The sequence below is a fragment of the Ranitomeya imitator genome, chromosome 5, assembly GCF_032444005.1.
Source record: "Ranitomeya imitator isolate aRanImi1 chromosome 5, aRanImi1.pri, whole genome shotgun sequence".
NCBI classification, from domain to species: Eukaryota; Metazoa; Chordata; class Amphibia; order Anura; family Dendrobatidae; genus Ranitomeya; species Ranitomeya imitator.
In genome coordinates, this window is record NC_091286.1 from 346,691,736 (window position 1) to 346,706,708 (window position 14,973).

The 14,973-nt window shown below is 49.6% G+C and overlaps 1 protein-coding gene across 2 annotated transcripts in view; it reads left to right on the top strand.

The window, feature by feature from the left end:
• IBTK (inhibitor of Bruton tyrosine kinase) overlaps positions 1–14,973 on the top strand; it is a 139,773-nt gene that overhangs the window by 63,271 nt on the left and 61,529 nt on the right. For both annotated transcript variants that reach the window (XM_069726448.1, XM_069726446.1), the window contains exon 15: positions 2,579–2,616. In XM_069726448.1, coding sequence (XP_069582549.1) covers positions 2,579–2,616 — 38 coding nt within the window. The remainder of the gene's footprint in view (positions 1–2,578; positions 2,617–14,973) is intronic.

Consider the following 14,973-nt stretch of genomic DNA (forward strand, 5'->3'; position numbering starts at 1 on the left):
CCCAGACTTAAATTATCTCTTTCTCAAGCTGACTAATTATATCCTGTGGACTTTTCCTCTTGGGCTTAGAAGAGGCTCTGTTTTAGCTGTCCCTTCACTTTGGTCTCATGACCAATCTGATCATTATGGCTGGCCCCTTGCGGAAACTGATTATCGAATCCCGTCTCCTGGGGAACCCCTTTTAACACACATTTTCCAGAGTACAATTTACTGTTAAGTCCCTGAACTAGGCAGTCCCATAGTTGTCCTGGAACTCCTCCAGGTCAAGGATATTGGTTCAGTAAATGCCTCTTCCTCCTTTCTAGCCAATTCAGTGAATAGAAATTCACTGTTTGTATCATGTGACTTTACCATAGCCAACTCCTGGCAGCATACAGGACTACTGGATGCAACAGCTTTACCCCATAAATCCCAGAACAAAGGAAAATCTCAACTGATAACAATAGCATGCAACAAGTCCTTCACCTCTACCACTTAAGGTACCGTCACACTTAGCGACGCTGCAGCGATACCGACAACGATCCGGATCGCTGCAGCGTCGCTGTTTGGTCGCTGGAGAGCTGTCACACAGACCGCTCTCCAGCGACCAACGATGCCGGTAACCAGGGTAAACATCGGGTAACTAAGCGCAGGGCCGCACTTAGTAACCCGATGTTTACCCTGGTTACCATCCTAAAAGTAAAAAAAAACAAACACTACATACTTACCTACAGCTGTCTGTCCTCCAGCGCTGTGCTCTGCACTCCTCCTGTACTGTCTGTGTGAGCACAGCGGCCGGAAAGCAGAGCGGTGACGTCACCGCTCTGCTTTCCGGCTGACCGACGCTCACAGCCAGAACAGGAGGAGTGCAGAGCACAGCGCTGGGGACAGACAGCTGTAGGTAAGTATGTAGTGTTTGTTTTTTTTTACTTTTAGGATGGTAACCAGGGTAAACATCGGGTTACTAAGCGCGGCCCTGCGCTTAGTTACCCGATGTTTACCCTGGTTACCAGTGAAGACATCGCTGAATCGGTGTCACACACGCCGATTCAGCGATGTCTGCGGGGAGTCCAGCGACCAAATAAAGTTCTGGACTTTCTTCCCCGACCAGCGACAGCACAGCAGGGGCCTGATCGCTGCTGCCTGTCACACTGGACGATATCGCTAGCGAGGACGCTGCAACGTCACGGATCGCTAGCGATATCGTCTAGTGTGACGGTACCTTTAGTGGGACATGGAACTACAATCTGTGCATATAATAACCAGGGCCATGAGATAGTTCTTGGTGTCTCCATGGATAAAACGTACCCCCATCCCCTTCCCAGGGACTAGCACATACTGAAGTGTGGCCCATACCAGGGTCATCAAACTCCCTGAGTTCAGAAGACCCTTCACTTAGATACTATTCACAGTCACCTCGCATTCCTGAGGCCCCTAGCCAGGATGAGGAACAGCAGTGTAGGCAGGGTAGGCAAAGTGGGGGTAGCACCGACCTATGCTGCAGTCTATTGGTCCGAGGTCAAGGGACAAATGGCTGATATATGACCTGGGCTCAACACCTCCAACGGATGATAGTACAAGATGTAATCTTTGAACCCGGCTCTTACCCCTCCTTGGTTTTTGTGTACCACTCAGATGTGGACTTGAACCCTTTCTTTTTCTTACCCCAGAAATGTGACCTCAAGCTCTGTAGTGAGTGGATAAATCGCTCCACTACCACTTTTTACACCATCTGTGATGGAGAGCAGGTCTCGGACTGCAGCCATTTTTGCACTAGGTGTAAGTAGTGATGAGCGAGTATACTCGTTGCTCGGGTGATCTCCAAGTATTTGTTAGTGCTCGGAGATTTTGTTTTCCTTGCCGCAGCTGCATGATTTACAGGTGATAGACAGCTTGATTACATGTGGGGATTCCCTAGCAACCAGGCAGCCCCCACATGTGCTCTGGCTGGCTAGCAGCCATAAATCATGCAGCTGCGGCAAGGAAAACTAAATCTCTGATCATATCTCCGAGCACATCCAAATACTAGGAGGCCACCCGAGCGTGCTCTGGAAAACCCGCGCAACAAAATTACTCATTCATCACTAGGTGTAAGAGGTCGAACACCTGTGAGTGGGGAGGTTTGTCCCTTTGATAACACCAGAGGTGCACCCCTTATGCTCGGACTGACAGTGTGACTCCCAAACGTGCCTTAATCTCTGTCTTCCACTTGTATGCATTAGCGTTCTGCAGGGCCAGGTCGTATTATGCTTCTGTGGTTCCCCAGTAAGGTTTGGAGCTAGGACCTCTGCCCATTTCTTTAGGGGCAGTTGCTCTCTGTCTGCTACCCTTTCGAATACATTCAGGAAAGCCTTGATGTCATCCTCCAGAGTCCTCTTCTGTAGGGCCTCCTGGACTTTATCTCTCTGTCCCTATCGATCTTGCCCGCGCTCTCTATCTCTCCTTCTCATGCCCCATCTCCCTCTCTTTCTAGAAGTTTCCACTCTCATTGATATTTGTTGTAATTTAGATGGATATATAAGTGGTGTCTTATGAATACAGTTAGTCATTTTTGATCTTTTTGTCTTCTGGTTGACACTTCTGTTTTACTTTTTTATAGAATACTTTCACATCATGCTTAGCAGCTCTTGGATTGAGGTAAGACAGATTTGGAAGATGCCAGTAGTACATCCGGCTTAACCCCTTTACCCCCAAGGGTGGTTTGCACGTTAATGACCGGGCCAATTTTTACAATTCTGACCACTGTCCCTTTGTGAGGTTATAACTCTGGAACGCTTCAACGGATCCCAGTGATTCTGACATTGTTTTCTCGTGACATATTGTACTTCATGACAATGGTAAAAATTCTTTGATCGTACCTGCGTTTATTTGTGAAAAAAACGGAAATTTGGCGAAAATTATGAAAATTTCGCAATTTTCCAACTTTGAATTTTTATGCAATTAAATCACAGATATGTCACACAAAATACTTAATAAGTAACATTTCCCACATGTCTACTTTACATCAGCACAATTTTGGAACCAAAATTTTTTTTTGTTAGGGAGTTATAAGGGTTAAAAGTTGACCAGCAATTTCTCATTTCTACAACACCATTTTTTTTAGGGACCACATCTCATTTGAAGTCATTTTGAGGGGTCTATATGATAGAAAATACCCAAGTCTGACACCATTCTAAAAACTACACCCCTCAAGGTGCTCAAAACCATATTCAAGAAGTTTATTAACCCTTCTGGTGCTTCACAGGATTTTTTTGAATGTTTAAATAAAAATGAACATTTAACTTTTTTTCACAAAAAATTTAATTCAGCGCCAATTTGTTTTATTTTACCAAGGGTAACAGGAGAAAATGGACCCCAATCATTGTTGTACAATTTGTCCTGAGTACGCCAATACCCCACATGTGGGGGTAAACCACTGTTTGGGCGCATGGCAGAGCTCAGAAGCGAAGGAGCGCCATTTGACTTTTCAATGCAAAATTGACTGGAATTGAGATGGGGCGCCATGTTTCGTTTGGAGAGCCCCTGATGATCCTAAACATTGAAACCCCCCACAAGTGACACCATTTTGGAAAGTAGACCCCCTAAGGAACTTATCTAGAGGTGTGGTGAGCACTTTGACCCACCAAGTGCTTCACAGAAGTTTATAATGCAGAACCGTAAAAATAAAACAAAAAATTTTTCCCACAAAAATTATTTTTTTAGCCCCCAGTTTTTTGTATTTTCCCGAGGGTAAGAGGAGAAATTTGACCCCAAAAGTTGTTGTCCAATTTGTCCTGAGTACGCTGATACCCCATATGTTGGGGGGAACCACCGTTTGGGCGCATGGGAGGGCTCGGAAGGGAAGGAGTGCCATTTGGAATGCAGACTTAGATGGAATGGTCTGCAGGCGTCACATTGCGTTTGCAGAACCCCTAATGTACCTAAACAGTAGAAATCCCCCACAAGTGACCCCATATTGGAAACTAGACCCCCCATGGAACTTATCTAGATGTGTTGTGAGAACTTTGAACCCCCAAGTGTTTCACTACAGTTTATAACGCAGAGCCGTGAAAATAAAAAATCTTTTTTTTTCCCACAAAAATTATTTTTTAGCCCCCAGTTTTGTATTTTCCCAAGGGTAACAGGAGAAATTGGACCCCAAAAGTTGTTGTCCTATTTGTCCTGAGTACACTGATACCCCATATGTTGGGGTAAACCCCTGTTTGGGCACACGGGAGAGCTCGGAAGGGAAGAAGCACTGTTTTACTTTTTCAACGCAGAATTGGCTGGAATTGAGATCGGACGCCATGTCGCGTTTGGAGAGCCCCTGATGTGCCTAAACAGTGGAAACCCCCCAATTATAACTGAAACCCTAATCCAAACACACCCCTAACCCTAATCCCAACCCTATTCCCAACTGTAAATGTAATCTAAACCGTAACTTTAACCCCAACCCTAACTGTAGCCTTAACCCTAGCCCTAACCCTAGCCCTAACCCTAACCCTAGCCCTAACCCTATCCCTATCCCTAGCCCTATCCCTAGCCCTAACCCTATCCCTAGCCCTATCCCTAACCCTAGCCCTATCCCTAACCCTAGCCCTATCCCTAACCCTAGCCCTAACCCTAACCTTAGCCCTATCCCTAGCCCTAACCCTAGCCCTAATGGAAAAATGGAAATAAATACATTTTTTTAATTTTTCCCTAACTAAGGGGGTGATGAAGGGGGGTTTAATTTACTTTTATAGCGGGTTTTTTAGCGGATTTTTATGATTGGCAGCCATCACACACTGAAAGACGCTTTTTATTGCAAAAAATATTTTTTGCGTTGCCACATTTTGAGAGCTATCATTTTTCCATATTTTGGTTCACAGAGTCATGTGAGGTCTTGTTTTTTGCGGGACGAGTTGACGTTTTTATTGGTAACATTTTCGGGCACGTTACATTTTTTGATCGCTTTTTATTCCGATTTCTGTGAGGCAGAATGACCAAAAACCAGCTATTCATGAATTTCTTTTGGGGGAGGCGTTTATACCGTTCCGCGTTTGGTAAAATTGATAAATCAGTTTTATTCTTCGGGTCAGTACGATTACAGCGACACCTCGTTTATATCATTTTTTTATGTTTTGGCGCTTTTATACGATAAAAACTATTTTATAGAAAAAATAATTATTTTTGCATCGCTTTATTCTCAGGACTATAACTTTTTTATTTTTTTGCTGATGATGCTGTATGGCGGCTCGTTCTTTGCGGGACAAGATGACGCTTTCAGCGGTATAATAGTTATTTATATCTGTCTTTTTGATCGCGTGTTATTCCACTTTTTGTTCGGCGGTATGATAATAAAGCGTTGTTTTTTGCCTCGTTTTTTTTTTTTTTTTCTTACGGTGTTTACTGAAGGGGTTAACTAGTGCGCCAGTTTTATAGGTCGGGCCGTTACGGACGCGGCGATACTAAATATGTGTACTTTTCTTGTTTTTTTTTTTATTTAGATAAAGAAATGTATTTATGGGAATAATATATATATATATATATATATATATATATATATATATATATATATATATATATATATATATATATATATATAATTTTTTTTTTTTTTTTTTTCATTATTTAGGAATATTTTTTTTTATTTTTTTTTACATTTTGAATTTTTTTTTTTTTTACTTTTTTACATTGTCCCAGGGGGGGACATCACAGATCAGTGATCTGACAGTGTGCACAGCACTCTGTCAGATCACTGATCTGACATGCAGCACTGCAGGCTTCACAGTGCCTGCTCTGAGCAGGCTCTGTGAAGCCACCTCCCTCCCTGCAGGACCCAGATCCGCGGCCATCTTGGATCCGGGTCTGGAGCAGGCAGGGAGGGAGGTAAGACCCTCGCAGCAACGCGATCACATCGCGTTGCTGCGGGGGGGCTCAGGGAAGCCATCAGGGAGCCCCCTCCCTGCACGATGCTTCCCTGCACCGCCGGCACATCGCGATCATGTTTGATCGCGGTGTGCCAGGGGTTAATGTGCCGGGAGCGGTCCGTGACCGCTCCTGGCACATAGTGCCGGATGTCAGCTGCGATAGGCAGCTGACACCCGGCCGCGATCGGCCGCGCTCCCCCCGTGAGCGCCGCCGATCGCGTTGGACGTACTATCCCGTCCGTGGTCATAGGGGCCCACCCCACCTCGACGGGATAGTACGTTCGATGTCAGAAAGGGGTTAAAGGGAGTCTGTCACAAAATGACTGTTCAAGCCAAAACTTGGTGCTCTTGGCGTGGAAAAAAAAATTGTGTCGCTTCTCAATTACTGGTCTTCTATCTTTGCTGCCTCTCCTCTTATTTAATTGACAGATCTGGCCTTAAATGAGCCAAAGAAGGGTCGGGATATATGGAAGTCAAGTAGTTGGAAAAGCGCATCAAACTGTTTGACCGCGGCAAAGGTGCACCGAACACCTATTCTTGGTTTGAAGAGTCATTTTGTACTGACAGACCTCTCTTTAAAGGGAACCTGTAACCAAGTTTTTACTACCACACTTGAGAGCAGGGTAATGAAAGGGCAGTTACCCTGATTCCTGTGATATGTCACTTACTATCAGTTTTTTATAAAATTCCTGTTTTTATCTGCTGCAGATCTACCAGTTCCCTGAATGCTGAGCTCTGTATGGGGTTATACAGAGCTCAGCATTCAGGGAACTGGTAGATCTGCAGCAGATAAAAACAGGAATTTTATAAAAAACTAATTGGCAGCTTTCTGCCCATGTACAGTGTGCACAGAAATCTGCCAATCGGGCGGGGTTAGATAGAGCTCATGAATATGCTTGACTACTTGGTAGCAGATTTACTAGTCCTCTCATAAGTTCACTGTTTTATTAGCTGGATATTATCAAAACTAAAGCTAACCTCCTAATAATTGACACATCTCTGCAATCAGGATCTCTGCCCTTACATTTGGCTGCTCTCAGATAAGGTGGTAGAAGCCTGATGACATTTTCCCTTTTAAGTGAATCTGTCACCAGTACAACCATGCCCTTATAATGTGAAAACAGTGTCAAGTTCAAACGTTAGTTACAATTCTCTACAGAAATAGGCAAATCTATTTCTCTATCGCCTTTCATTGGGGGACACAGGAACCATGGGTGTATGCTGCTGCCACTAGGAGGCTGACACTATGCAAATAAAAAAGTTAGCTCCTCCTCTGCAGTGTACACCCCACCGACAGGAAGTAGGATATTCAGTTTAGCTTCGTGTCAGTAGGAGGTGGACACGGGTCTTTCTTTAGACCCTTATCTACCTCAATGTGCGTCGTTTCCTTTCAGGTTTTTCCGGAGCGATACAGGGTGAACAGTCACACCTGTAGTCCCACTATGCGGACTATGAGTACGGCGTGTACTGCCACCCCGTATCCTCATAGATCCCTCTCCAGGACCAAGATCCTAGCACACAAGCGTGCTTAGAAGTCCGGTCCTGGCTCCGTCCCCCACCCACTCGCCCACCAGAGCCTGTCGGTCGGAGGAGACGAGGACGTCCATCAGCTCCGTGGACGTCTCCTTCCTTCCAGGTTAGTACCGGCGGGGGATGTTTAGGTGAGTATTTTCCCTCCCCAACCTGTGGCTTTCCTTGATCCCCAAAAAAAACAAAAAAAAAAAAAAAAAAAGGGGGGTTCCTATTTAAGGGGTTTTCTGATGCGAATCGCATCTCTTTTCAGCCGCGCCACTTCCGTGGATACGGCCTCCCTGTCCCCTGTTCCGGCGCGGCTGCCTTTACGGACCACCGCGCCGCTTCTTGTCCAGGCACGCTATCTGCGTGGCCTTGCTCAGGGGGGGGGGACATTTCCGCCTCGGGTCCTGCAGGCTTCCCAGCCCCAGCTTCAGCGCGGCGGCTTCGGCCCTCAGTGGCTCCCCTGCTCCGGCCGCTGTTTGCGGCGGTTCATTTCTTTTCTGCGTGGTGGCTTTGCCAGCCGTCGCATCGCTCTGGCCGCTGTATGCGGCCGTTCATTCCAGCGCGGCGGCTTCCCAGCCGCCACATCGCTTCGGCCCTCTCTGGCTTCCCTGCTCCGGCCGCTGTATGCGGCCGTTCATTTCTTTTCAGCGCGGCGGCTTTGCCGGCCGCCGCATCGCTTCGGGCCCCCTGCAGCTGCGTCCCTCTGGCCGCTTACAGTGCCGCTCATCCTCCCTCAGTGCGGCGGCTTGCCAGACCGCCACACCGCTTTGGACCTGCGTCTGCGCTACTCCCGCCGCTGTAGGCGGCCGCTCACCCATCGCCTTCTGCGGCGCACTGTTCTCCGCTGCGGCCCTTCCATGCCGGTCACCGATCACTAATTTAGGCCCCGGCTTCTGCCTGGGCCTACTTCCGGTGCCGGACTCCGCCCCCTTTCCTTGTTCATCGGGCGGGCTTTTCTCCCGCCCGACAATTTCACTGAGAACCGCCTTTTCTCCTCCCACCGGCGCCATCTTGGGACTCCTGAACCACGAGTCCCCTCCTCCGGAACAAGAGAGTGATATAGTACACTGGTAAGGTGTGCAGGCTTGCAAACAGAGGGCTGTGAGTTCGAACCCCAGCAATGAAAGTTAATTTTAAGCAACGCAGATCGATCAAGATTACGGCAGCAGGCCTTACCACCCTCCTGCCTAAGGGTCTATTTCTCGCCGGAGGTCCATACCATCTAGCCGGACAGCTTCCTCCGGGTTTCGTCTGCCGTAAGTAGCTCTGCACCGCAGACTGACACTCCGCTATGTCTGTCCTGCAGCAACCCGATTGTTCCCACCGCCCAGGATCCCCCAGCCGATCCGCCCCAGAGTGATACCCATCCCAGGCTGGGCATCCTCTCTGTCTCAATCGGTGGCCAATTTAACATGGGTGTCTCAAACCCTGGTTTCCGTGCTGGATCGGTTACCCCTGCAGACCCCCGCAGTAGCCACCGGGTCGCAGGAAGCTCCATCCAAGCCCTCCAAGGCTAGCTGCAAAAGGTCCAGACAGGAACGCCGGTCTGAGTCCTCTTCTCGCTCCATCTCGCCACTCGGTCCTCCTCTGCGGTCGGCGTCCTCCCGATCCTCCTCCGCTGAGTCAGGCGAGGCTTTCTCTGATGCGCCTTCGGAGGATAATTTGGGGCCGGATTCGAACCAAATCGCTAACATGAGGGATATGGTTCAAAGCCTCATTGGAGCGACCAATCAGACCTGTGGCATCGAAGATTCCTCTACGAAACCCGCAGATCAGTCGGTTTCGTTTAGACGGTCTAAACTACCTCCCAAGGTATTTGCTCCTCATCCTGAATTCGAGGAGCTTCTGGCCAGAGAGAGCGAATTCGACCAGACGTTTTCAAAGAGACAAGCGTCTTGGAGTCTCATATCTCTTTCCTCCGGATCTCATTGCCAACCGGAATGAGAGGCGTTAGAGAACGACCTCTCCCCCTGTGGATCCGTCGGCTGCTAGACTTGCCGCCAACACAGTCCTTACGCTGTCCGGTGGGCGGCTCTGAAAGATTCCATCGATAGGATCATGGAATCCTTCGTGAAGTCGGCTTTCGAAACTGCCGCATCATCCCAATGCCCGGCTTTGGCTTCCACTTGGGTTTCGAAGTCTGTATCTGAGGGGCTAAACAACTCCGTTGGGGCATTCAAGCTGGAGCTCCGTCAGGCCGGCTGGCGGAACTTGCCACCCAGATTACTCATGCCGGGGAATAATTTGTTCCCGGGACGTCGCGTCTTCTGCCGCACAGGCGCCCAGTAATGTTGTTGCCAGCTGTCGCACTGTTTGGCTCAAGAGTCATCGAAGAAGTCCCTCACTAGCCTGCCTTTTCAAGGTTCACGTCCTTTCCGTTCCAAGCTGGACCAAATTATTAAGGACGCCACTGGTGGCACCAGTCCCCTTCTCCAGACCTCACCTACTTCCCCTTAGGCGGCTACTTTGGTCTTTTCGACCTTTTTCGTAGTTTTGCGGCATCAGATCCTTCTTCGCAACTGCAGAGGCCACAGGCACGTTAAGAGAAGAAGGTATTCTTCGGCTCACTCTTTCCTGGCGTGCCCGCTACTCCTACGGTAGATTCTCCAGGTCCAGGACTGGAAGTTCCACCTAGGCATGACCCACGACTAGACCCCAGCCCGTTTCTCAGACTGGGCAACCGTCTCCTGTTCCTCAGGGACGTCTGGGTCTCCTCAGCAGAGGTCGCATGGGCCAGGGCACTTGTCCCCTCTAGATACAAAATCTTCATTTCACGGTCCTGGGATCATTTTCTTCAAATCCCAACCTACAAGAGACCCCGCTCTAGTCCCGGGTTTTCTTTACTGCCATTGTTTCCCTCCTTAAATCCGGAGTAATCGTTCCCGTCCCAGAACAGGAACGGTTCACAGGCTTCTCTTCGAATCTTTTTGTACTGACAGAGAACGACAAGGTTCGTCCCAGTCCGGATCTCAATTTGCTGAACAAGAAGTTTTCGTCGGAGACACTTCAGGACGATATTCCCTCGTTCAGTAATCGCTTCCATGGAGGCTCAGGAATTTCGGTTTCAGGCTCCCGAAAGTCTATCCATCTTTCCCGACATTCTAACCGTTGCGGGTGGCTCGTCAACAGGAAGAAGTTCCGTCTTGTTCAGCGCCTCATATCTCCGGGCATGTTCTTCGACACTTGTCGGACCAGAATCTTCCTTCCCGAAGACAAGATATCCCTCCTTTGTCAGGAAGTTCGCTTGCTCCAGGGTTCTCGGCTCCCCTCCTTTCCGATGGGCCTTAAAGGCCCTAAGGAGGTTGGTTGCAACATCGGAAGCAATTTTCCCTTCGCCCGTTTCATTCAAGACTTCTTCAGCAGGCTATTCTATCACAGGGGACAGGTCTGTCTTCTCCCTGCATCGTCCGATCCGGTTTTCTCCCGGGTCAAATGGTTCCTCGACTGGTGGCCGAGGTCACTTCTCTTATCCCAGAGTAGATCCTTCTCAGCATATCCTTCCTTCCAGTTCCCTGGCAGGTGGTGACGACGGACGCCAGCCCGCTCGGTGGAGGCGCGGGGCTTTGTCTCCTGTTCTTTCAGGGTTGTTGGTCGGCGCAGGAGTCCTCTTTGCCGATCAATGTTCTCGAGTTCCGGATCATCTTTCTGTCTTGCCTTCACTGGGTAAGGATTCTCAGCAGCCTGCCAATTCGAACCCAGACAGACAATGACACAGCAGTGGCATACGTCTACCACCAGGGGTGGACTCGGCGTTCTCTGGCCTCGGCCGAGATTCCAGGATCCTCCTTCGGACAGAGGCAACGGTCCTGGTGAGCTCCGCAGTGCATGTCCCCGGCGTGGACATTTAGGCCGCCGACTTCCTCGGCTTCGAGGGCCTCGTGGCAGGGGAATGGTACTTCAGGAGGTTTCCTGTCGGATTGCTCTTCAATGGGGGACTCCAGAGGTGGACCTCATGGCGTCCCGATTGAACAGGAGGTCCCTCGGGTCGGCCCAGGGTCCCGTGATCCTCTCACAGTGGTGTTGACATTTTGGCCATTCCTTGGTCGCAGTTCCTGCTCCCCTATCAGTTCCCACCCCTTCCCTTGCTTTCCAAGCTGTCGAAAAAGATCAAGGCGGGATGGGTGCCGGTCATTCTGATCGTCCCGGATTGGCCCAGGAGGTCTTGGTTTGCAGACATCGTCAATCTTCTCGCGGACACCCCTGGTGCCTTCCAAACAGACCCGATCTGCTGTCTCAGGGTCTGATCTGCCACCTGAATTATCGGTCGCTCAGTTTAACGGCGTGGCTGTGGACTCCACTGTTTTAAGAGCGTCCGGCCTTTCGGCCCGGATGAGTCACACTATAATCCAGGCTAGGAAGCCTTCGTCTTCTTCCAGGATCTACTATTGTACCTGGAAGGCTTACTTTCGTTGATGCGAGTCCAACCGCTTTTCACCTATGTCCTTTTTCCCTGTCTTCCATTTGGTTTTTCTTCAGGCAGGACTGGATTTGGGCTTCGCTCTCAGTTCCCAAAAGGGCCAGGTTCCTGCGCTCTTCTTCCCTTTAAGAAGACTTTATCTTCTCAGCCACAGGTTAAGACCTTCCTTCAAGGAGTAGTCCACGCTGTCCCTCCGTTCAGGGCCTCTGTGGATTCATGGGATTTAAAGGTTGTGTTGGTTGTTCTTAGGGGTTCCCCCCTTTGAGCCTCTCAGGGAGTTTTCCCTGTCAGTTCTATCTCGGAAGGTGGCTTTTCTCAGGTCCATCTCTTCGATCCACCGCGTTTTTGAGTTGACGGCCATTTCCTGCCGACCTCCTTTCCTGATTTTCCACCAGGATAAGGTGGTCCCAGGCCTCCGCCTTTCTTCCTTTCTCGAGGTGGTTTTCATCTTCCCACCTCAACGAGGACTTCGTTCTACCTTCCTTTTGTCCAGCTCCGACTCATCCTCTGGAGTGATCGTTGAACAGGCTGGACCTCGTCAGGGCAGTGAGGATCTCCCTGGCTAGCATGGCCGCTTTCCGAAAGATGGATTCTCTTTTCGCCATCCCTGATGGCGTGCGTAGAGGCCTGCCGGCTTCCAAGGCGACGATTGCTCGCTCGATCAGGATGGCAATTTTGGAAGCTTACCGGGTCAAGCACAGAGGACCCCCTCCTGAGATGAAGGCTCACTCTACCCGGGCAGTCGGCGCTTCCAGTGCGGTACGTCACAGGGCTTTCGCCCTGTAATCATCCAATAATGTAATCATCCAATAATTTTAGCTATCATTCAAACATGGGACCAATTGGCTAATCCCTCTGGAAAAAAGGATAAACATGCATTTGGGAGAAAACATTCCAATTTCACTAATAACCTCAATGTTCGGACATCAAATACCAGACTTATGGGAACAAAAAGGCATAAAAAAATTAGGAGATCTGCTTGCAAATAACAAATTATTAAATTTTTCAGAAATCAAACAAAAATATAACATTCCTTCATCAGAATTCATTCATTATTGTATTAAAGAGTGTCTTCAAGATTTTGTCTCTAAGGTTCCCCCCAAAACAGAATCAACTTTTCTCCTTCGCCTCATTGGGGGACACAGACCATGGGTGTATGCTGCTGCCACCAGGAGGCTGACACTAAGTAATACAAAGAAAGTTAGCTCCTCCCCTGCAGTATACACCCTCCTGCTGGCCCCCAGCTAACCAGTTCTTGCTTAGTGTCCGTAGGAGGCACACGGACGGGTCTGCTATTCAGACCCAAAGAACTCTTTTTACTTTAACCTTTTACAGCGGACGAAGGGGGCGACGGATTCTTTCATGTTCCGATCTCCCCCGAACCAACAACAGGCGAGCACGGGAGTTTTACCTCTCCGTATCCTCTCCTGCGACGTGGGAAGCCACTGCCTGAGCTGATTCTAGGGGCGACGGGCCCCTTCTAGGGCACCGATCTCCCCCCTCCCTTATCAGACGAGCACTGGAGTTTCACCTTCAGTATCCTCTTCTGCAGCCAGGTCTATTGCCGGACATTCAGCCCTGTCCACCAGGTTTTACCCTCGGCTGTACAGAGGCACCTTTCAGCGTGGCGTCCGAGCAGCCCCCACTGCACCACCACTATTAAGAGTGGATGGTACACGGAGGCGGACGGTTCCTCTCCACCTCCCTGCTTAAGAAACGATGGATTGAGGACTTTTCTTACCCCTGCACCGTCCAAACAGCAGCAACAGCACAGGATCTTTTCTCTACCTCTGACCTGCTGAACAAAGCTGCATACTGGGGTAAGTGCTGGGACTCGAGCGGTTGGAGGGCTCTGCGCATTTGGCGGTTTATTCCCTCGTTCGGCGCCGGCTGGCTTCAAAAATTTAGCCCCCGGCTTCGGGTTTGGTGTAGGCCGCAACCCGGAACTCTTCAGGCTCCGCCCCCCTATTCAGGCGCCTCTCATTCTGGACGAGAGCTCTATTCTCGGCGGCCATCTTCTTCCTCCTGCCATTTCCGGACACGAGCTCATCCGGAAGTGGCTGCTGCATCGCTCCGGCGGTACTCAGCGCTGAACTCAGCGCTATTCCAGACGGGGGACTCAGTATGTCGGTAAGGAGAATCCTCCCTCCGCACCCCTCCCCCGCGCGCACCCCGGCAGCATAAAGGGACTAGAGTCCCCTCTTTTTAATACTTAACACCTGCAATCTCTGGTTGTCCAGCAGCCACATTCCCTGGCCTTAAAGACACATGCCCCTTATAGGTACATGTCCAGCTTTCCCTGGCTTTAACTCATGACCAGCATCCCCTGGTCTTCAAGGTTCCCTAGTTTTTAAAAAGGGGCACATTACCAGCATTCTCTGCTCTTTAAGTCATGACCAGCCAGGAGCCGGTCACCTTCCACAGAGTACTTAGTTCAAATGAGCTCAGGAGCCCTCCGCCGCCGATCCCGGCTCTTCCCAGAGTACCTGGTTCCCCTCAAGGGGCTTCACCTCTGGCATAATCTTTGAAAAATGCCCCGGTGTTAAAGGCACATGACCAGTATTCCTGGTCTTAAAGGCACGTGACCAGTATTCCTGGTCTTAAAGGCACATGACCAGTATGCCCTAGTTTTAAGGGCACATGACCAGTATGCCCTGGTCTTAAAGGAACAGGACCAGTATGCCCTGGTCTTAAAGGCACACGGCCAGTATGCCCTGGTCTTAAAGACACATGACCAGTATGCTCTGGTTTTAAAGGCTCATGACCAGTATGCCCTGGTCTTAAAGGCATGTGACCAATATTCCCTGGTCTTAAGGGCACATGACCAGTATGCCCTGGTCGTAAAAGCACATGACCAGTATGCCCTGGTCTTAAAGGCACATGACCAGTATGCCCTGGTTTTAAAGGATCATGACTAGTATGCCCTGGTCTTAAAGGCACGTGACCAATATCCCCTTGTCTTAAGGGCACATGACCAGTATGCCCTGGTCGTAAAAGCACATGACCAGTATGCCCTGGTCTTAAAGGCACATGACCAGTATGCCCCGGTCTTCAAGGCACACGACCAGTATTCCCTAGTCTTAAAGGCGCATGACCAGTATTTACTGGTCTCAAGAGAACATCATCAATCCGAGGCTGGTCACCCTAACTGGGCTCTGGAGCCTTCCG